At 46.1% G+C, this 23,181-nt stretch overlaps 2 protein-coding genes across 3 annotated transcripts in view; both read right to left on the minus strand.

Moving 5' to 3' along the window:
* The window catches only part of ZNF407 (zinc finger protein 407), a 385,365-nt gene extending 364,242 nt beyond the window's left edge, over window positions 1–21,123 (minus strand). Inside the window, exon 1 of one of the 2 annotated variants that reach the window (XM_005223947.5) lies at window positions 21,056–21,123. The gene's annotated coding sequence lies outside the window, so the exon portion shown is untranslated. Of the gene's footprint in view, window positions 1–161 lie in introns of both variants that reach the window. The other variant, XM_015460033.3, reaches the window with a different exon arrangement.
* Window positions 20,420–22,805, minus strand: LOC112444151 (basic salivary proline-rich protein 2). Its single transcript, XM_024984428.1, has 4 exons — window positions 22,790–22,805; window positions 21,554–21,740; window positions 21,177–21,408; window positions 20,420–21,121 (listed from the first exon to the last, which is right to left on the minus strand). Exons 1-4 carry the CDS (start codon window positions 22,803–22,805, stop codon window positions 20,420–20,422), a joined length of 1,137 nt encoding a protein of 378 aa, XP_024840196.1.
* Between the last annotated feature and the right edge of the window lie 376 nt (window positions 22,806–23,181).

Here is a 23,181-nt window from a genome sequence, read left to right on the forward strand (position 1 = left end):
CGTCCGTCTGTCTCCTGGGCTGAGTGTGCGGCAGGCGAGCCGGAGCAGTCTCGCCACACTCGCGCGCGATCTCCCACTAGCACGGTGAGGCCACCCCCACGAGAAGGCCCCGCCCTGTGCCCACCCGGGGCTCTCTCACCCTGCGTCCTTCCTGGACCTACCCAGCGGCCACCATGAGGTCCCCACTGTGCCAGCAGCAGGCCACAAGCACAGTCAGTGTGGGGACGCGTGTGGCAGGCAGGCACACACAGAAACTCCCCAGCGTCTCTCCCCCTTTGTCTTCAGGCCTGGAAGGACACAGCAGGGCAGGTAAAGCGGCCCACAAGCCTGCTCCACAGGCAACAGTGACAGCTGAGGCGAGAACAAAGGGAAGTTAGTGGACTACTCAGATCTCTTCCTTAACCTACCGTTGTCAACTGGACTTTTTACTGAAAATATGTCTCTTACCACTAGACTATCAGTAACTTAATATGGTACCACCACGTCCAGGTGTTGTCTGTTAACGAGAAACTCAGAAGCATTAGTTGCCGTTCATCAGTTTCTGAGACCACAAAATGAACTATCTGATGCTGACAAAAATATCACTTTCTATGAAAATGCTTACAAGTTGAATAACATCTTCCATGAGAAAAGAGTATAACTTAACACCCTAAAATGCATTTACTACATAACACTGGAGGCAATTTACCACAAATGGGTGTATAATATAGTTGTGGTTTATTCACAATTGGATCAGAACATGAACGCCTGGGTCCGATAACACCCACCTCCTCACTGCCCAACAACTGGCTGCAAGGCTTTCCTCAGTTATGTTCATACACTTGTACCTTTCCCCAATCAGATAAATTCATGTGGTGCTTTAAAATGAGTGCACACACGCCTCTGACACTCCTTAAAGGGCGGAGCTGATCCCGTCCCCTTGGTGTGGCCTGGCCTTGCGGACCTGCTGGAAGGGACAGAGCGGAATGGAAGTGAAGGTGTTCACCTCCTAGGAGGCCCTGTGCCTGCGGCTTGCTCCCTCCACTGCCCCTCCGCCTGGGGGAGCGCGAGCCCTGCTGAGCGTACACCCTGCAGCCAGGGATGCTTGGGGGGTGGCGGGTGGAGAGGAACTGAAGCCTCCTACCCAGAGCCAGAAGGAGCAACTGCCGACAGCAAGCAAGTGAGCTGTCCGTCCGACCGGAAGAGGCTCCTCCAGCCCCAGGCGAGCCTTCAGATGACTGACTGCAGAAGCAGAAGCCCCCAGGTGAGCCCACCCCCGAACCCCTGACACACAGACACTCTCTTTAAGCCCCAGGATTTTGATGTAATTCTCTGAAGGGCACTAGACTACTGGGAAATCCCATGGACAGAGGAGCCTGGCATGCTACAGTCCCCTCGGCGTCCCAAGAGTCGGACATGACTTAGCAACTAAACAACAACTAGCATAGTGCCAGTTCTCTCTCTCCCACCTTGTCAGAAACAGATGCAGCTCAAGTGCACCCCTCCTGCATATATATTTTATACGTAATTTCCTTTTCTGTATGCTCCAACCTTTAATAGGAATCTTCTGTATTAACATGAGAGTATTAAGCTACTACACAGGAGGAGGTCAACAAATGTTAAGAGAATTACACTCTGAAATGCATATCAAGACCAGAATTCCTGTCAAACATGTGTAAGAAGATTTTAGAACTTAAGACAGTGACATTTACATTCATGCTTCTCTCACTACCAAAATCAGATCATTGATCATTACAATGAAAAAGCAGTATAATAAAATCAAGAGTTATTAAAGAGATGAGGTAGAGAGAGTTTTAAATTTAGATTTGTATAGAATAAAAGAAAAGTTAAAGTTTCCGAAAGACCTGCTCGTGTTAGATGAAGGTTTTCATTCTCATAGGCCCATAGAATTATTTGTACCACAGACCTGCCTCAGAGCTAACAGTAACCAGAAGCTCCTTGCCAGCTGGACTTGGGATGATAGCAGCCCACAATCTATCTAACATTCCCCCAACCTGCGGAGGTGGCCCATGCAGTAAACACATGGAGAGCCATGGGTCATCAAGGCTGCACGCGTCACAGTCCTTCTGGGCCCAGAGACAGGTCGATCCCTCACCTCCCACTAGCAGGAGGTGTCCGAGCTCAGGAGTTGCCGGAGTCTCTGATCACAGGGCCTGTGCCTGATTAAGCTTCGCCTCCAAAGCATCTCACATGCATGTCGAGCTTAATCCTAAAGAGAACCTTCCCAGGAGGTCCAAAGACAGACTGAAGACAAGCAGGCTCGAACTATGTGCTCCTGAGCCCAAAGGTCAGCGTAAGGTAAACTACCAGATGGAGACAAAAGTTCTCACTCAAGTCAGAAAAGAATGTTGTTTCTATTCCGGGGTGAAAATGTTAGTCGCTCAACTGTGTCCGACTCTTTGTGACTCATGGATTGAAGCCCTCCAGCTCCTCTGTCCATGGGATTCTCCAGGCATGAATACTGGAGTGGGGGCCATTCCCTTCTCCAGGGGATCTTCCTGACCCAGGGATTGAACCTGGGTATCCTGCAGTGCAGGTAGATTCTTTACCATCTGAGCCACCAGGGAAGCATGGTCTGTTTCAAACATCTGATTCTGTATGCAAGTTAAAAAACAGAATATTTCTTAAGTTTTGATTGCACAAAACAACCACTAAAAAGTCATACTAAGAGGGAGAATAAGTAGATCATCATCCCTTTCATTAGCAAACACAGTCACCTTTCCAACATTGCTCGTGAGGATGTATTAATACCAACAAAAAACAAATCACAGAACAAAAATAAACTATAAAATTAGCTCAGCCTTCTAAATAGCCAGCTATTTCTCTTTTTAAAATCTTCCTACACTTCAAGTACTATTTTCCAAATACATTAATTGATCTGGTAATAAAGTTAATTTTATGACTATGTTATATCAACCATCTCTGACAAAGGTACCTTTTCTTGCATGGAAGATTTTATCTGGAAAGTTAAAATTTAATATATCTCTTATAAATCTTTCACTAGTATTTCTAATTGTTTTGATTTTTTAAGAAAGGAAATTCTTAGTGGAATAGAAAAACAGTAAAGGGAATGAAGATTCTATGAGTAAAGAAGAAAAAGAAAAAATTCAGTACCATTAAAAGAAGACACACAGAATCATTTGTATCCCATGCCATTTGAAAAGATTGTTTTATTATCAATGTAACTAATCACAATGAAACCATCTCTTACAACTAAAGACATTATAATGAATTTTCTTTACAGCTACAGAGAAATGGGATTTGCTGTTTCACATCAAATAGAACAGGCTGTATAAATTCTTCTCCCTATTTATTGTAAAATATAATTTCATCTATAAAATCAGTCATGAAATATTAAAACTGAAACAACAGAATTTATATCCTTTACTTAATTTAGTTTAAACGGTCTATTCACTAAAAAGGGGGGAGTGGGTACATGCGACAGAGCCCCTCCTTCCTCATTAAGCATTTCCATTAGACCCTTTATTTTCAAGAATTTATAATGCAGCCATAAAGAAAAGCATTCTATAATAAAAGTTAGTATACTTTTCCTTAAATTTTCCTTTCATCTTATTCAAAAGGCAAAAGAATAAAGCACACAGCGCACGAATGCTGAGGAAGGGAAGACATCTAGGAGGAAAAAATTAAAGAAACACAATAGATGGACACTGAAAATGTAAAACTCCAGTAAAAAAAAAAAAGAAAGAACAAGTGAGGCGGCCCAAGTATTCCAACAACACGCTGCAGGACACACGACGAATATTTAACTTTTCTGAGCCCTAGTTTCCTCATTCCATGTAAGATTTCTACATTCCATGAGAAAATCTCTCACTGATAGTAAAAACTGGTGACCACTCAACAAGAAGAAAAAGAATGAAACTGGTTTTCATTCCAGCAGGAAAAATATGAAGAAAAAAGCTACTTCCAAAATACAAATATGGAGGAAAACTAACTTTAAAAACAGCTAAAACACATTCTACACTGTTCTTGCTTAGATTCATCAAGGTCCACTGAGAAGAGATGAATTAACACAATGACTAATCAAAGAACTGCCAGGGGAAAAAAGACAACAACTACTAATTTTGGAAGAAATCTGGAAAACATTAATTCCAACTGTCAATAAGCTAACACATGATATAAAATTATCATGCCTCAAGATAGCTGGAATATAAATTATTAGGTACCAAAGACCTGAGTGTTAAGAAAGTATATTTAGAAAAGAAAAAATGTCATCATTAAATTTTAAAAATGGATATAGTTCTAATCAAGGCTAGTTATCTAATAAGGTTAATTGTTTCCCACACACCCACACTGGATAGTGAAATTACAGGTAATTTTTCCTTCTTCTTCCCAGATTTTTTCTATATGCTTTCCTACATATATTACTTTGGGAGGAAGACAATGGGGGAAACTTTAAAAAAGTCCCTACACATGGTTAAGTAATGGAAAATGATGATTCCTCTCAAGAAAGGAAGAGCAAGCCCCCAGGTAGGAATACATTTATGATTGTGGTTCTCGGACTAAATTGAGAATCAAAACACCACAAATAAAAGGAAGGTTAGGGGGTGACTTGCAAAAACCAGAGATGTTTGGGGTCTAATTTCAGTCAAACACCCAGGGATACCAAGAAATTTCCCTGTGGCCACTGGACTGCCCACTAAACTCAGAAAGGAGGAGGCGGCCCAGTAACAACAGGCACAGCTGGCACCCACATCTTGGCCTCCCATTCCATCCCCACTGAATAGACCCTGGGCTCCTGAGGATCGGCGGGGTCTAGGCCTGAGGCATGGTAGGTACGCGATAATTAAGTACCGTTAAAGGTAGGAACGAAGAAGTCCATGTTGACGACTGGGAGACAGACAGGCAAGCAGACACACAAACGGACGGACTGACAGGGCAAAGGCACAGCTCTGTTTAGAGCAATGCTGAGGACCAGCCTGTAAATGCAGAGGGACTGCAGGGGACAGAAAATCACTTGACAAAAACGGTATCAGGCAAGATGGATGCCAAGTCCAGGGGGGTAACTTTGATATGCAGAATATCTGAGTGGCGTTAAACCATCTCCCTACACTGCTTATTTGTTGCAAGGGAAGATGGCAAATTGAGTAACTGCACAGTGGCTACACCAGCACATCTTGCAGGGGTGATCAAAAGTAACCTCCGTGGTGAAGGTGGACATGGGCTGCCTGCAGACAAGCACCCTGAGGAGGGTAGGATGCCTGGGCTCACTGCAGCTGAGAACAGCGAACCCGCAGCTAACCGAGACGAGACAGCAGACAACCCAGAGCGAGGAATGCTTTATTTGAAAATGAAAAAAAAAAAAAAAAGTGGGGAGGACTGCATTCTTCACCAGTGTCAGTGTCGTAAAAGACAAAGACAGACTATGGAAATGTTCCAGATTACAGGAGGCTGAGGAGACATGTGGCGACCACTCCAGTACTCTTGCCTGGAAAATTCCATGGACAGAAAAGCCTGGCAGGCTGCAGTCCACGGGCTCAGACACGACTGAGCACACACACGCACACGCACACACACACACACACACACACACACACACACACACGACAACAAAATGTGATATGTGTTCTCAGACTGGATCCTCCGGTGGCAGGAAACGTGCCATTAAGGGCATCCTAGGTCAGCTGACCAAAAGCACTATGATAGTTAACTGTGTGTATGGCTCTGGGCTGCACAGAGAGCTGGTAAGATACTCTCTCTAGATACATCTGGGAGGATGTTTCTGGAAGAGACGAGCATTTGAATAGTAGACTGAATAAAGATCTTCCCTCACCAGTGTGGGTTGGCAGTGCGCAACCTGTTGAGGGCCGGAATAGAACAAAATGATGGAGAAGTGGACAGAGGGCAAATCTGTTTTTTCTCCTTGAGTTAGGACATCCACCTTCTCCTCTGACATCAACGCTCATGGTTTTTGAGCCATCAAACTCAGACTGAATTGTCACCAGCTTTCCTGTTTCTCCATGCTACAGAGAGATTATGGAACTTCCAAGCCTCCATATTCACACTGACCAATGCCTACCAAAAAAAAAAAAAATCCCCTCTGATATATATCTGTATACATCCTATCAGGCTTCTGAGGTGGCGTTAGTGGTAAAGAACCCACCTGCCAATGCAGGAGATGCAAGAGACTTGGGTTCAATCCCTGGGTCAGGAAGATCCCCTGGAGAAGGGTACGGCAACCCACTCCAGTATTCCTGCCTGGGAAATTCTATGGTCAGAGGAGCCTGGTGCACTACAGTCCATGGGGTCACAAAGAATCGGACACGACTGAAAGTGATTTAGCACACAGCATGCATACATCCTGTTGGTTCTCTTTCTCTAGAAAACCCTGACTGATATAGGTTTTGGTATAGAGAATGGTTCTAGATGAATAGGATTTTCCCTTGAATTGGAACCAAGGTTTCTGGAACTGACTTTCTAATGACTACTTCCAGTAGCAAATAGAGTACTGATAGCAGTCTATGGTGTGAACAGGAAAACGCTGTCCCAAAGCCCCACCAGACACACAGGCCTGCCGATTCCCAGCTGAGTGCATTCACTTCCATCAGAACCTTGTGGGTTAAGCACTGAAGACACTAAAGAGTACTCATCATGTGAATGGTATTTCCAAGTATGACAGAAATACAGTAGTGGCCTTCAATAAAGTTACCTAGCACGAAAAGGTGGAGAAGTAGGTGCACCCTACTCCAGTACTCATGCCTGGAAAATCCCATGGACAGAGGAGCCTGGTAGACTGCAGTCCATGGGGTCACAAAGAGTCGGACACGACTGAGCGACTTCACTTTCACTTTTCACTTTCATGCATTGGAGAAGGAAATCGCAACCCTCTCCAGTGTTCTTGCCTGGAAAATCCCAGGGATGGGGGAGCCTGGTGGGCTGCTGTCTCTGGGGTTGCACAGAGTCAGACACGACTGAAGTGACTTAGCAGCAGCAGCAGTAGCACAAGAAGGATTCTTAAGTATGTGTTTTTAGCAAGTGTTTTAGGGAAAAAATGAGATACCAGCCTATGACTCCACCTGTGTTACTTCTTATGACAAGGCTCAGTTTGAAAAAAAAAATTAGGTAAAATACTATGGCATAAAATATAGCAAAAACAATGAAAGAGTAAAACAACTCAAGTATGGAAAACTGCTTACATATATCTTACTCATTTACTAATTTTTTCATTATATTCTATGAAATCAATTAAATAGTTAAGAGTTCTCTGCTCTAAACCTGTCAGTAAATCAGGGTGTTTGGAAAGTCAGTCCCCGCCCCTCCACTGGCAAGCCTTCACAGGCGGCCTCACTCCCTAGTTTTCACACGTGAGTACTGGCACCTCGATGACACCTCTCAGAAAACACTGTGGCCAACGAAATGTCCTAACTCTGTATACTGGGAATTAAACATTCTGAGAATTAAATAAGAGAATTATATATTGGGTTGGCCAAAGAGTTCGTTTAAGTTTTCTGTATGATCTTATGGAAAACCCCAAATGAACCTTCTGGCCAACCCAATATGTGGAGAATGAAAACTACAAAATATTAATTTTCTACACATTCAGAGCTTTCCTTTAGATTTGAGTACCACGGCTTCCCTGGTGGCTCAGACGGTAAAGAATCCGCCTGCAATGCGGGAAACCTGGGTTTGATCCCTGGGATGGGAAGGAGGAAGGCTGGGCAACCCAATCCAGTGTTCTGGCCTGGAGAATCCCATGGACAAAGGAGCCTGGAGGGCTGAAGTCCATGGGGTCGAAAAAAGTCGGACACGATTGAGTGACTAAGCACAGCACACACACAGCAGCTAGAATCACCCTAACAAGAAGCTAACGCCCTACTTCCATAATCGCGGTAAGAAGTGGATTTGCACACAGCTCAAATCCAGGTTCACATCTCACTCCTGTAACTCCCCAGGCCAGTGCTCCAGGTAAGCAGGTTGGCAGGCAGGCAGATCCTGGCGCTTTCCATCCGGATGCTCTGCCTCAGAGCTCGCCCATTCTCTGCATCCCCCTGACAGAAGCAACACAGAGGCAGGGCGTTGCCTCTTTAAAAGCCTTGTCCCCCAAGCAGCATCTGCCACTTCCACTCATTCCTGTTTCGCTGCAAGAAAATCTGAAAAATGTCCCCTGGAGACGTGCACCCGACCGCGTGGAAGGGAAGGCCTGAGTTAGGTGGACAGCTAGCCATCCCTGCCACCAATCCAAAAATAATCGCAGTACTAGCCATTCTACCATCAATGAAGGTTTTTGGTCTTTATTTGTTGCTGTTGTTCAATTGCTTGGTCTTCATGAGACTTCCCAAATCCTGATTTGATAAATACAGTGGCCCTTTAAGAGCATACTTAGAGAGCCATTAGTTGCATATTTGTAAAACAGACGTACAGACAATATCAATCATTGGAAAATTTAGCTAATCATCAAAACATGAATCCCTTGGGCCTACATGTGGAAGATTCTAATATCTGGGGTGGTGACAAAACCTGTGGTTTTAAAGAGCTCCCTCGTTGACTCTGATGAGGCAGATTTGGGCCCACTGGCTAAAAGTCCCTCCTAACCTCAAGAAAACCTGTATACTTAACACACATTCACCAGACAGAGCTGAGGTGGAGAGGAGAGCAAAAAAGGTGAGTCAGGGTGGAGAAAAATGTACTGCCCTAAACAGGGCCCCCACACCAGATTCCAGTCTCATTTGCCTACCTAATAACTGCTGCTAAGTCACTTCACTCGTGTCCGACTCTGTGCGACCCCATAGACGGCAGCCCACCAGGCTCCCCCATCCCTGGGATTCTCCAGGCAAGAACACTGGAGTGGGTTGCCATTTCCTTCTCCAATGCATGAGAGTGAAAAGTGAAAGTGAAATCGCTCAGTCGTGTCCGCCTCTTAGCGACCCCATGGACTGCAGCCCACCAGGCTCCTCTGTCCATGGGATTTTCCAGGCAAGAGTACTGGAGTGGGGTGCCATTGCCTTCTCCACCTAGTAACTGGCCACACATTATCCCGAAAGTGACTTTCAGCAAACACTGCCTCAATCTGCCACCTTGAAATACTAGGGTTTTAAACACCACCCCATGGGAAGCCAGATTATGGACCCTGAAGATTCTTAATGAAAGCCACTCGATCTCATTTTCTGAAAGACTATAATTTCCACTACCTCTCCTTGAATGATCTGAATTTTCTAGACTATTTTTAGATATACATTACACCTTGGTTTAAATTCTAACGGTTTTATAATTTTATACAGTCCTATGAAGCTGTCATTCCTCATTCTATAATAACTGATCCAATAACGATATATCAAATTCTGATCCCTAATTCACAATAATTCACAGCTGAACTGTACACTTGGGAAGGAGTGGTTTGTTGCTTGTTGCAGGTCTAAAACTCACATATTTCACTATATTTAGTAACTGACAAGTAGGCTAGGCTTTGGTTACACTGGATGATCATACTGGTGTTACTCCAACCGTGTTAAGCAATGTCTTTTCCCAAGGAGGTTTCTTATTACCTTGCTCGTTTTTATCTAAAACTACTCTGTTTTTTAACAAAAGGGGGAATGTACAGCATGTAAGGGAAAACAAAAGAGAAGTGTGAACATCAGATACACTGAAAAGCACTGAGAATCAGGACTGAGAATGTCTCGCTTTAGCAAAATACAGCTGAAACGAGAAGAGCTGAAGCACCTAAACTCCATCTGAAGAGGCCTGCGCTCCACGTGTGTCCGTCAGGGACCTTCAACAAGCGCTACGTGAGTCTGAAATGCAGACATCCCACTATGGAAGGGCTCTCTCGGGCTGTCAGCTCCTTAGTGAGGGGCTGGCTCTACTAGAAAGGATGACATTACATAATTACAAATGCTTGACCCTTCCCATGTTTTAGACAATTTCAGCACTCTGAATATCAAACAAAAATAGTAGAGCTATTTGGTTCCACAGGCCATGCAATTTGACTTCAGGCTTCTAGAACCATCTGTTAATTGTCCCTATACTTGCTCATTTCAAGGAGCAACTGTCACACCATGATGGTTTAAATTAAGGTTTACATCGTAAGTAATGTTTATTTAAAAAACAGTCCTCATAATATGGGATACATATGACACTTCAAAAAAAAGTTATCAAAGGTAAGAAAGAAAAAAAAGGGGGGGGGGGGCAGATTTCTCAAAAGTGCCCTTCTTAGCAACCTAAGCAAAGAAGTAATGGCTTCCTAAATCCTACAGCATGATATGACCACTTCCTAATGAAATGGAAGATACAGTCCTTAGAATTAAAACAAAATGCAATTACTTTTCCTGCTTTCAAGACCGTCATATGCTAGAATAATAAAGGCATGTGTGTGTTAGTGGCCCAGTCGTGTCTGACTCTTTGCGACCCCATGGCACTAATTTGCATTTCTCTAATTATTGATACTGGGCTTCCCTGGTGGCTCAGTGGTAAAGAATTTGCCTGCAATGCAGGAGACACAGGAGACTCAAGTTCAATGTCTGGGTCAGGAAGATCCCCTGGAAAAGGAAGTGGCAACCATTCCAGTATTCTTGCCCAGAAAATTCCATGGACAGAGGAGCCTGGGGGGCTATAGCCCATGGGGTCACAAAAGAGTCAGACACAACTGAGCACCGCATACAGTCATGTACTGAAAAGACCTATTCTCACTTGTGACTTTTCTGGTCATTTTATTGATGGTTTCTTTCAATAAACAAAAGTTGTTGATACGAATGTTGTCAAACATCAATCTTTTCCTCTACGGTCTGCACCTACTACGATTTGTTGAAGAACCTCTTCCCTCTAACAGAGTAACAGAACTATTCCCTACACTGTCTTATAAAGGTTTCACAGCTCTGCCCTCTATCTGTAAGCCTCTAACTGACTTTGGTGAGTGATATGATTTAGAAATGCATCCCATGGATAAGAAGGCCCCTGTTTAGTAAGGGCCACAGTCACAGCCAACCATTACTAGACACCAAATGTGTCCCACATGAACTAGTGGTAGGTGTTAATCATTACTTTACTGAGGTTTATACTGATCTCTCATTGAGGCAAACAAAAAACTGGACATTGTCAGTTCAATGTCAGTTCAAACTTGGAAGGTTTAGCAAATTAGTCAGAATATGATCCCTAGCCACCACATTTCAGACAGAATCTTTAAAAATACCCCAAAAGAGAGATGGAAGGGAGGGGACAAAGGCATACCTATGGCTGATTCAAGCTGAAGTTTGGCAGAAACCAACACAATTCTGTAAAGCAATTATCCATCAATTAAAAAGTAAGTTTAAAAAAATACCCCCATAAACTCAATGTTATCTTATTCTTAAAACAAAAACAAAAAAGAGCAAGAGAGAGTTAAGCATTGGGGAAATGGGGAAAGTGTGGGAAAATACACATTCTCAGTAGTACTGGTTGGCATATAAACCTTTACAACCTTTCTAGAGGGTCATTTTACAATTGATAATCAGAAACTTTCAAACGTCTATCTTCTCTGAGCTACTAATGACTCTACAGAATTTACCTTAAAGAAATAACTGGACAAAATACGTGTTTAAGGATATGTTAAGGATATGTACCATGGACGTCTTTACAAAACAAAGACTTGGGAGCAACCCAATACCCGGTGACGGGCACTGGTTAACAAAGCTGCTGTGTCACGTCCACACTGAAACTCTGTGCATGTTTCAGAGCTGCAATGACGTGGGGAAACGTTCACGGTATTCTGGGAACATTCACAAAAACAGTTACAAAATGCACACATAACATTCCTTTCAGTTTAGTTCAGTTTAGTCGCTCAGTCGTGTCCGACTCTTTGCAACCCCATGAATTGCAGCATGCCAGGCCTCCCTGTCCATCACCAACTCCCGGAGTTCACCCAAACTCATATCCATTGAGTCCGTCATGCCATCCAGCCATCTCATCCTCTGTCATCCCCTTCTCCTCTTGCCCCCAATCCCTCCCAGCATCAGGGTCTTTTCCAATGAGTCAACTCTTCGCGTGAGGTGGCCAAAATATTGCAGTTTCAGCTTTAGCATCAGTCCTTCCAATGAACACCCAGGACTGATCTCCTTTAGGATAGACTGGTTGGATCTCCTTGCAGTCCAAGGGACTCTCAAGAGTCTTCTCCAACACCACAGTTCAAAAGCATCAATTCTTCGGCACTCAGCTTTCTTCACAGTCCAAATTTCACATCCATACATGACCACTGGAAAAACCACAGCCTTGACTAGATGGACCTTTGTTGGCAAAGTAATGTCTCTGCTTTTCAATATGCTATCTAGGTTTGTCATAACTTTTCTTCCAAGGAGTAAGCGTCTTTTAATTTCATGGCTGCAGTCACCATCTGCAGTGATTTTGGAGCCCAAAAAAATAAAGTCTGACACTGTTTCCACTGTTTCCCCGTATATTTCCCATGAAGTGATGGGACCAGATGCCATGATCTTAGTTTTCTGAATATTGAGCTTTATCACTTTCACTTTCATCAAGAGGCTTTTTAGTTCCTCTTCACTTTCTGCCATAAGGGTGGTGTCATCTGCATATCTGAGGTTATTGATATTTCTCCCGGCAATCTTGATTCCAGCTTGTGCTTCTTCCAGCCCAGCGTTTCTCATGATGTACTCTGCATAGAAGTTAAATAAGCAGGGTGACAATATACAGCCTTGACGTACTCCTTTTCCTATTTGGAACCAGTCTGTTGTTCCACGTCCAGTTCTAACTGTTGCTTCCTGACCTGTATATAGGTTTCTCAAGAGGCAGGTCAGGTGGTCTGGTATTCCCATCTCTTTCAGAATTCTCCACAGTTTATTGTGATCCACACAGTCAAAGGCCTTGGCATAGTCAATAAAAAAGAAATCGATGTTTTTCTGGAACTCTCTTCCTTTTTCGATGATCCAGCGAATGTTGGCAATTTGATCTCTGGTTCCTCTGCCTTTCCTAAAACCAGCTTGAACATCTGGAAGTTCATGGTTCACGTATTGCTAAAGCCTGGCTTGGAGAATTTTGAGCATTACTTTACTAGCGTATGAGATGAGAGCAATTGTGTGGTAGTTTGAGCATTCTTTGGCATTGCCTTTCTTTGGGATTGAAATGAAAACTGACCTTTTCTAGTCCTGTGGCCACTGCTGAGTTTTCCAAATGTGCTGGCATATTGAGTGCAGCACTTTCACAGCATAGTCATATATATTTATAGAGTGTCTCTTTATACCAGGTACCAAGCAAGTTACTGGTTAAAGAGAAAGAGGTCTGTTCCCTGCCTCCTAGCAGCATTCAGGCCCGGGGAGGAGACAAAGCAGGTATGTATCTTCCAGCTGACTCGGGCTGGGACATTACAGGCACACACATTTCGAAAGCAAAGCCAAGTTACAGGTGGAGATGTGTAATACAGCCAGCAGTTTCATCAGCCAGGAGAACACATGCCCCAGTGCCCCAGGGTGGGCCAGGGGTGGGCAGGGGGAGATGAGGGGGAGATGAGGGGCGGTGGGGCCCTGTGATGACCATCCATCTCCCACGACAGAGCTCCAGGAAGATTTCAGGAAATGCAGCCGATCCTGGAAGGCTATGCACTGGAAAACACACCTAAGACAGAACCATAGCAACACAATTCCAACAAACAGCTTCCACCACTGCCAGTTCAAGACGGACACTGACTGAGATCACAGACAAGTCACTGAGCCAGTAACTGGTCTCCCAACAGCGACACCGTTGCCCTTCCTCCTGTCTGAGTCTAACAAATGCAGTGAAGCCTCCCAAGAAATCTCCCACGGTTCACGTCAGCCTCAAAGGATTCTGACATGAGATGTTCATTTATTTCAAACTTATGCACCAACATCAGTCATTAGAAGGGTCAATAATTATGAAGAGAAAATGTTTAACCATAGAGCACAGAAAAATGTCAGATACCACCTCAACCAAGAGGTCAAAGGTAACATTTACCACTGATAAGATATATTGACATCACGTGCACTCCAGTGTAAGGCACTGAGGGCAAGCTTCACCACTGGGGTATTCTTGCCCAAAACACCTAACCCTCAATTTAATCCTGAAAGAAGATGACACAAATTCAAACTCACTAACAGTCTACAAAAGAACTGACCAGGACTCTTCAGAAGCGCCACAGAAGTGTTGCTTTCAAACTGTGGTGTTGGAAAAGACTCTTGAGCGTCCCTTGGACTGCAAGGAGATCCAACCAGTCAATCCTAAAGGAAATCAGTCCTGAATATTCATTGGAAGGATTGATGCTGAAGGTGAAGCTCCAATACTTTGGCTGCCTGATGCGAAGAGACGAATCATTGGAAAAGACCCTGATGCTGGGAAATTTGAAGACAGGAGAAGGGGACGACAGAAGATGAGATGGTTGGATGGCATCACTGACTCAAGGGACATGAGTTTGAGCAAACTACAGAAATTGGTGATGGACAAAGAGGCCTGGCGTGCTGCAGTCCATGAGGTCACAAAGAGTCAGACACAACTTAATGACTGAACAACAACATCACCACCACTCTTCAGTAGTATCAAGGCCAAAGAATATAAACCTAAAAGGAACTGCCACAGATTGGAAGAGACTGTGGAGACATGATCAGTTCAGTTCAGTTCAATTGAGTCGCTCGGTTGTGTCCGATTCTTTGTGACCCCAAGGACTGAAGCATGCCAGGCCTCCCTGTCCATCACCAACTCCAGGAGCTTACTCAAACTCATGTCCATTGAGTCAGTGAGGCCATCCAACCATCTCATCCTCTGTCACATCCCCTTCTCCTCCCACCTTCAATCTTTCCCAGCATCAGGGTCTTTTCCAATGAGTCAGTTCTTCGCATCAGGTAGCCAAAAGTATTGGAGTTTCATCTTCAGCATCAGTCCTTTCAAGGAATATTCAGGACTAATTTCCTTTAGGATGGACTGGTTGGATCTCCTTGTAGGAGACAGGGTAACTATGTGCAAAGGAGGTCCTGGAATGGATGCTGGACCAGGAAAAGGACATCAGAGCTGAAACTCAAATATAGTCTTCCATTGTATCAACACGCTGGTTTCACTAACTACGCTCTGGTTACATAAGATAGTAACATCAGGGACCTGGCTGGAAGGTTATAGAACTCTCTAGACTGTTTTCGAAATTGTTTTGTAATTCCAAAATTATTTCAAAGTAAAAAGCGTTTAAAAATTATTTAAGACGAGAGGTAAAAATGTACGGGGACCACTCATTAACTCTAACATTAAAATACTCTACCTCTTCCAATAACTGTGCTAAAAAACCGCAGCAATTACAAATAAGGCTTACACCAGAATAAATGACAATTATTCAATAGAAGTCCATAAATGGGATAATCTAGACAGCAGAGTCGGAGAAGGCAATGGCTCCCCACTCCAGTACTCTTGCCTGGAAAATCCCATGGATGAAGGAGCCTAGTAGGCTGCAGTCCATGGGGTCGCTAGAGTCAGACACGACTGAGCGACTTCACTTTCACTTTTCACTTTCATGCATTGGAGAAGGAAATGGCAACCCACTCCAGTGTTCTTGCCTGGAGAATCCCAGGGACGGGGGAGCCTGGTGGGCTGCCGTCTATGGGGTCACACAGAGTCGGACACGACTGAAGTGACTTAGCAGCAGCAGCAGCAGCAGATAGCAGAGTAACTTTCCAGATAAATGACCTACCTTATTTTATTTTCCCCTTTACTCTTTTTTAATTCAATTCAACTTAAATTTTTTTAACATCTATTATAGGCACTGGAGAAGAAAATGGCAACCCACTCCAGTGTTCTTGCCTGGAGAATCCCAGGGACAGGGGAGCCTGGTGGGCTGCCGTCTCTGGGGTCGCACAGAGTCGGACACGACTGAAGCGACTTAGTAGTGGTAGTAGTAGTAGTATAGGCACAAACTGTGTTTGGGCCTGACAAGATTTTGATATACGAGAAAATAATATTTTAGTGTATAAACAGAAAAGCATAGAAAAACAATACTGGAAGTAACTTTTTACTCCCGGACAATCCAGCAGTCAGTCTGGACACTGTTTTCAGTGTGAATGTTGGTAAGACTGGGGGCTATCACAGCTGAAGTGTATCCCTTTCAACAGTAAGTGTCTCTGACCACTAGCAGAGAAGGCAATGGCACCCCACTCCAGTACTCTTGCCTGGGAAAATCCCATGGAAGGAGGAGCCTGGTGGGCTGCAGTCCATGGAGTCGCTAAGAGTCGGACACAACTGAGTGACTTCACTTTCACTTTTCACTTTCATGCATTGGAGAAGGAAATGGCAACCCACTCCAGTGTTCTTGCCTGGAGAATCCCAGGGATGGGGGAGCCTGGTGGGCTGCCATCTATGGGGTCACACGGGGTCGGACACAACTGAGGCGACTTAGCAGCAGCAGCAGCAGCTGACCACTACAATCATCTTCAAAAATTACCCCTGAAAATGCCACAATAACTCTGAGAAATAATGCATGTCTAGTCCTTTCTATTTTCATCCATTTATATGATGTCCTTTCAATTGTGTCTCTGACCACGAGAATCATCTACAAAAATTACCCCTGAAAATGCCAAAATGACTGGAGAAATATTCCATGTCTAGTCCTTTCTGTTTTCATCTAATCATATGACATTGGTGCATTACTGTTTGTAATGAGTACAAGGGGAAAGGTGAGGCTGGTAAAACCTGTGGTTTACTTGCTCTCCTCTTATAAGAGATCAAAGGCAACATCACATGAGACCAGGTTCGCAAAGTGTGGTCTCGAAGCTAAGAGCTTCAACATCACCCAGGACCTGTCAGAAGTAAGAATTCCCAGACCCTGTGCAGACCTGCTAAATCAGAGGCCCTGGGTGACGTCCAGCATCCATGTTTCCACAAGCCCCCCAGGTGACTCCGATGCACCTTAAATTTGAGAAATACTGATGCTTCAAAGAGCAGAAAGATTGGCCTGTGAAACAGGAGGCCTGATTCTAATCCTTGTTCTGCCACTAATTTCTGAGACAGATCTGTCACTTAGCTTCTGTGGGGTTCAGCCTCCTCCTTAAGACCATGAGGGAATGAAATAGCTCACTTCCACAGTCCTTATGCCCTCTAAAATGTGACAACTCTATGAGGCCCAAAAGTGAAAAAAAGATCCACAGCGTCTCACATATTTCTCTTTCATCAAAAAGAAACAAAAGTTCTTCCTCTCATCAACTGGTCTGAGTCATATTTTTCATTGTTTTAAATAAAGCTGCATAAACTTTGCTTTAATGAAAGTCATATAAACTCTGATTTTACAGTTTTCTATTTGTTCTATATCAAGTTTGTTTTGGAGGAGTTCCACATAATAACAAAAATTCCAACAAACCATTGCTATAGACAGAGTTGTAACTTTCGCCCCCCAACCCCTACCCCAAATTCATAATTTGAAGCCCTAACGCCCAATGTGACAGTATTTAGAGATGGGGCTTTTGGGAGGTAGGCTTAGTAAGGTCATGAAGGCAAGGCTCCCAAGATGGGACTGGTGTCCTCTTAAGAGGAAGAAAGACCAGCGTTCTCTCGCACTCCGCATGAGAACAGAGCCAGAAGGAGGCTGTGTGCAAGCCAGGGAGAGCCCTCAGCAGGAATTGGCACCTTGATCTTGGACTTCTCAACCTCTAGAACTGTGACAAACAAACGTCTGCCGGCTCGGCTACCAGGCTACGGTGTTTTGTTAGAGCAGCACAAACTGACGAAGGCACTCAAAGTCTCTGGCATGGGACTCTCACACACCACCTTACAGTTCAGAAGAAGGGTGCTCTGTGACCTCTCATGAGTGTGATCAGATCGGAGGAAGCATTTAGCAAACTTGAAAAACAGTAAGTTTTGTTTCCTAGACCTTTGGCCTAAGCTGCTGCTGCTGCTACTGCTGCTAAGTCGCTTCAGTCGTGTCTGACTCTGTGCGACCCCATAGACGGCAGCCCACCAGGCTCCCCCGCCCCTGGGATTCTCCAGGCAAGAACACTGGAGTGGGTTGCCATTTCCTTCTCCAATGCACGAAAATGAAAAGTGAAAATGAAGTCGCTGAGTCTTGTCGGACTCTTCTCGACCCTATGGACTGCAGCCTACCAGGCTCCTCCTGGGGTTTTCCAGGCAAGAGTACTGGAGTGGGGTGCCATTGCCTTCTCCGTTGGCCTAAGCTATACCAACGTAAATATAAGCTCTGTCTTTATTTTTCCTACATCTGCAGTTTATATCAGACACTTACACGTGCTTGGCTCTGTCCTGGTCCAAGCTTCTATCAGCCTGATCCCAGTGACCCCGGACCTTGGTATGATAACCCCACTATTCCTTCAGAGGCCAAGAATAGTATTTCTCCTTTTGTGTATTTAAAATTATTGTGACTTTATGTTACCAATATATATGTTTTTTGTTTCAATAAACTCTATGAAACTCAAAACCAAAATCATAATGCCTGTTATTATCTCTTGCTATTCCACTAAACAGTATAACAACTCAAGGAGGGTTGTAATTACCAAAGGTCTAAGCAAATGTTGTACAAGTGAGACATTATGCAATAATTCTTTCCTGGAAGAGTGAAATTATTTAGGAAAATGAAAAACTGTTGATTGGAAGAATCTTTTGTACTGCATTTCATTAAGTTTCAGTTTGAGAAGATAAGAATGTTCTGGAGGCAAATGGTAATGATGGCTACACAGTGTAAACATACTTAATGTCACTGAACTGTACACTTAAATGGTTAAAATGATAAATTATATATTATTTATATATCATATCATACTACCACCAAAAACTGATCGACTGATAAATTACATTGGGCTTCCGAGGTAGCTCAGATGGTAAAGAATCTGCCTGAAGTGCAGGCAGAGATCTGGGTTCAATCCCTGGGTCAGGAAGATCCCCTGAAGAAGGAAATGGCAACTCACTCCAGAATTCTTGCCTGGAGAATCCCATGGATACAGGGGCCTGGCAGACTACAGTCCATGGGGTCACAAGATTTGGACACGACTGTGACTAACACACACAGTAAATTATGATACCTTTTAAGATTTATATTTAAAACATACACCTTCATTTCAAGCTAAGTGCCACTCTCATTTCTTAAAATATTCGTGTAATAAACATTCTTGAGAAACTCAATATAAAAAAAAATAATAAAAAGTATTGGTCTTAGGTATTTCCATTATGACAGGGCTTTAATTTATCCTCCTATTCATGGATTTATAAATCGGGATTCTTCTCACACCCTGTGATACCTGAGAAACAGATCTCTTCTTTGAGGGGCTGTGAGAGAGGGAGGGAGGAGAATCAGATTAGAAGAGTCTGTTTTATAACGGCTGGAGAGCTCTCCTCTAATAAAACCTAATTAGAATGAATGCTGGGGAAAACGTCCCATCAATCAAGGGAACCCCCATTAACCCTGCAGATCTCACTCAAGGCTGCACCCTGCAGGCTCTCAGCGCTCTTCCCCCGCAGTGACCACTCCCGCTGTGGGCCCGCGCTCCACTTCAGCACTGAGCAGCAGGCACTGTATCTGTCTGTGTATCTGTCTCCACGACCGGCCCTGAAATCATCTCGGGCAACACGTTCATCTCTCCTTCACCTAGAAGAGTGTCTGACAGGAAGCAGGAAGTGTTTAAGTCAAGTCAGAGGCTGTGTTTTGCTGAACAACAATGGAACTCTGTCCAATCTTGCAGTTTTTGTGCAAATTTGAAATTATTCGAAAATAATTTTTTTAAAGGGGGGCGGGGGGGGGCGGGTACCAGTAACAACTGCGCTGTCCGCAATCATCACAACTGTCTCACATGCCACATCAGAAGACACGAGCTACTGGAATGCCCTGCCCTAGTGTTCACCACCGACGACACTAGGCAGCCGTCATTTCACACGGAGCAAACTTGAAAAGGAGGCTTCCCTGGTGGCTCCGTAGTAAAAAAAATACGCCCGCCAGTGCAGGCAGGGGGCCAGGGTTCCAACCCTGGGTAGGGAAGATCCCCTGAAGGAGAGAAGTATTCTTGCCTGGAGAATCCCATAGACAGAGAGGAGCCTGGAGGGCTACAGTTCATGGGGTCGCACAGACTCGGGCACGAGTTAGTGACTGAGGACTTGAACACAAACTTGAAAAAGAATGAGTAACAAACATTTGAGATTGGAATCCCCGGTGTTAACTTTGGCCAAGTTGTTTACTCTGGGTCTCCGTTGGTGAAAAGGGAATAATTCCTACTCTACAAGACTGCTGTGCTAAATGAAGCATACAGAGTATCTGTCAAACGAGCTCCTAAGGATGCTCTGATCAATATATGTCCGGTCTTCCCACTGGACTAACAAACACTTCACCGCAGGGCAGGTGCAGGCGGTGACCAGTTCCAGGGGCTCAAACTGTAAAGTTCTCCCTCGATCGGCGCCAGGGCTACGATCCTCTATGAAGGAGTCCTGCACGTGTGCGCGTGGGTGCCCACCCCGCCCAGGCTTCCTGTTGCAGAGTTCCCCTGGAAAACAACCCGGGCCGTCACACCGCGGCGCAGCCGACAGGGGTCAGACGCTGCTGCGGCCCGCGGCGCCCGGCTGGGTCCCCGGCTAGCGGCCCGAGAGCACGGAGGACGCGCCCGCCGGCTGCACCGGGCGGGACCCGCGGCGGCCGGCAGCCCGAGCGGTCTGTGTCCCGGGCCGGGCGGCTTGAACCTGAGCGGCCGGGCCCCGAGGCCTCCGGCGCTCCGCCCGCCCGGCGTCCGTAACGGCGGCAGCGCGGCTCGGAGAGGCCGGGAGCGCGCGGCCGGAGGCGGCCGGCACGCGGCGCCCGGGCGCGCTGCGCTTCCCTGCTGAGCAGCCCGGCGGGGGGCAAGCGCCGATCGCGGGCGGGGGGCGCGCGATCGCGGCCTCGGCGCTGACAGCCAGCCCCGCGGGGAGAGCCGGGCGCGGGTGGCGGGCGTGTGTCGGGGGCGTCGGAGCGGCGCCGGGAGGGACCGGCGAGCCGGGAGGGGCGGAGGCGGGGGGAGGGGGGCGGAGGCAGAGCGAAGGGCCGCGGCGGGGCGTCCGGCGCCCATCGGCCCGCGCCCCGGCCCGCGGGCCCCCGCCCCCGGGCCCCGCGCTGACGCCGGACGGCCCCCGCCCCCACGCCCCCCGCCCCGGCCGGGGGGTAGCTCACCTGTTTGCCGGCGGGGCCGCTCCCGCTCGCCCCTCTGACTGACTCCTCCGGCTCACCGTCTTCCCTCTGGGAGGAAGGGGCGGGACTTCCGGCTTCGGCGCTCCCCACTTCCGGCGGCTACCAGGACTACTAGTTCGGGGACGGGGCGCCGGGCCTCTTGGCCAGAACCCCGGATCTTGGAACCGGGGCTAGTGAAGGCCACATCGAGTTCTCCCTCCCTGTCCCGACGGGCCGGCGGGCCTGTATATCTCCAGTGTTCAGTCTGGTGCCTCCTGCCGGTAGTCACTGGGCTATGGAACAGGAAGTCCCGCCCCTTCCCCAAGTGAGGAAAACAGAAAAATCGGAGAGGTCGGCTGCAAACCAGGGAAGACACGGGTCAATCAGGGTGGACGATTAGCAGCGTCCGACCCGGAGGGCAAGGCGGGGTTTGCGGGGCTCCCCAAGCGGATTCCTGCCGGACGGTCCGCCGTCCCCCCGACCCCGTGCCCACCAGTCCACCCCTGCTCGCCCGCCTTCTTGGCTCCCGGGGGAGGCTGCCGCCCTGGGCCCAAGCGGAGCCTGGCGCTGGTCGTGCTGGGACAGGGTCTCTGCCGCGCCGGGCGCGTGCGCGGCTCCAGGGACTCAGGAAGACCTGACGAGCGCCTCAAAAAAAGGGATCCTCGGAGCCACGAGCCGAATTCCGATACTAACAGGGAGGCAGAGATGCCAAAGGTGGTTGTTGGCCGGTTTGGCAAGAGAAACCGAAGACACCTCGGGCGTTGAAGACGTCCCCGCCGAACCGTTTTTATAAACGTGAAGGGCACAGCGCAAGAAGGGTTAGGAAGACAGGCACGACGGAGCCTAGTACCCACCGCTCCCTCCTGCCCCTTTCCTAGGGACTTCGGGCGACCTGAAGCTTACAGCCTTTTCTCAGGAGACTCAGAAGTCCGTCTGGAGAGAGGAGGACCGCAGCTTGAAAAGTCCGCAGAGGAGCGGGCCGCTGTGCCGCCCCGCTTGGGATCAATGTAAAGATAGAGCTTGCTAAGGAGTTTTGACTTTATCTCAAAGATATAGGGAGGGGAATTTCCTAAATAATCAGCTTTGTATAATTTTTAAGTAAGTGGAGTTTTTCCAAGATAGTATTACAATGATAGGCTTTCTCAACCTGGTGGATCAGATGGTAAAGAATCTGCTTGCAGAATGGGAGATCCAGGTTCGATCCCTGGGTGGGGAAGATCCCCTGGAGAAGGGAATGGCAGCCCACTCCAGTATTCTTGCCTGGAGAAGCCCATGGACAGAGGAGCCTGGCAGGCTACAGCCCAAAGAGGGAGACACAACTGAGGGACTAACATTTTAACTTCTTAACTTCTCAATCAACTCTGAAGGCCAGCTCCAGATCAGTGATTCTGAATTAGAACATTCAGTTGATAATCGTTTTTAAATTCTGTCTTATATTTTTCATAGATATTATCTGGTCAAATTGTTTTTGTAATCTACGTGAAGCCTCATATGTCTGTCACCCATAACAGGAAATTGCAGTTTAGAAGAGTCAACTATTCCCAAGATCACACAGCTAGGAAAGGTGGACCTCGCCTGTAAACTCTACAGTCAGCCTTTTCCAGTCCACCATCCATCTTTTGGATGACAAGGTGATGAATTTCTCAACAGTTACAGTAGCTAGCACTGTTTTCCATGTGGAATAGACGTTCTGTTGATTTTGAGTTCTGATTTATCTTGCTACCTTTCTTTTCTTACCTTGGGAATTTGACATTCGTCTTCCTTCTTGGAGCAGTGTAATCAAACCTGAGTTTATTTTTCAGTTCCCCATCATCCGTTATTTTACTGAGACAGGCAGGACCTTTACATCGTATAGTGACCTTCAGGAAGTCAAGTTGACTTCATTTTCCTCATGTATAAAATGAGTCATTTAGGGTAAAGTTCCCTTTTAAATTCTGTTAAATGTAAATGGAGATGTTCTCAAATTTCCAAGCCACAGTAATACTGTTGCTGTCAGTAAAACAGACTTTGTTCCGTTAGATGATACTAATAATAGTGATGCTATGCATGCTAAGTCGCTTCAGTCATGTCCAACTCTGCGACCCCATGGCCTGTAACCCTCCAGGCTCCTCTGTCCATGGGATTCTCCA

The sequence above is a fragment of the Bos taurus genome, chromosome 24, assembly GCF_002263795.3.
Source record: "Bos taurus isolate L1 Dominette 01449 registration number 42190680 breed Hereford chromosome 24, ARS-UCD2.0, whole genome shotgun sequence".
Classification (NCBI taxonomy): domain Eukaryota; kingdom Metazoa; phylum Chordata; class Mammalia; order Artiodactyla; family Bovidae; genus Bos; species Bos taurus.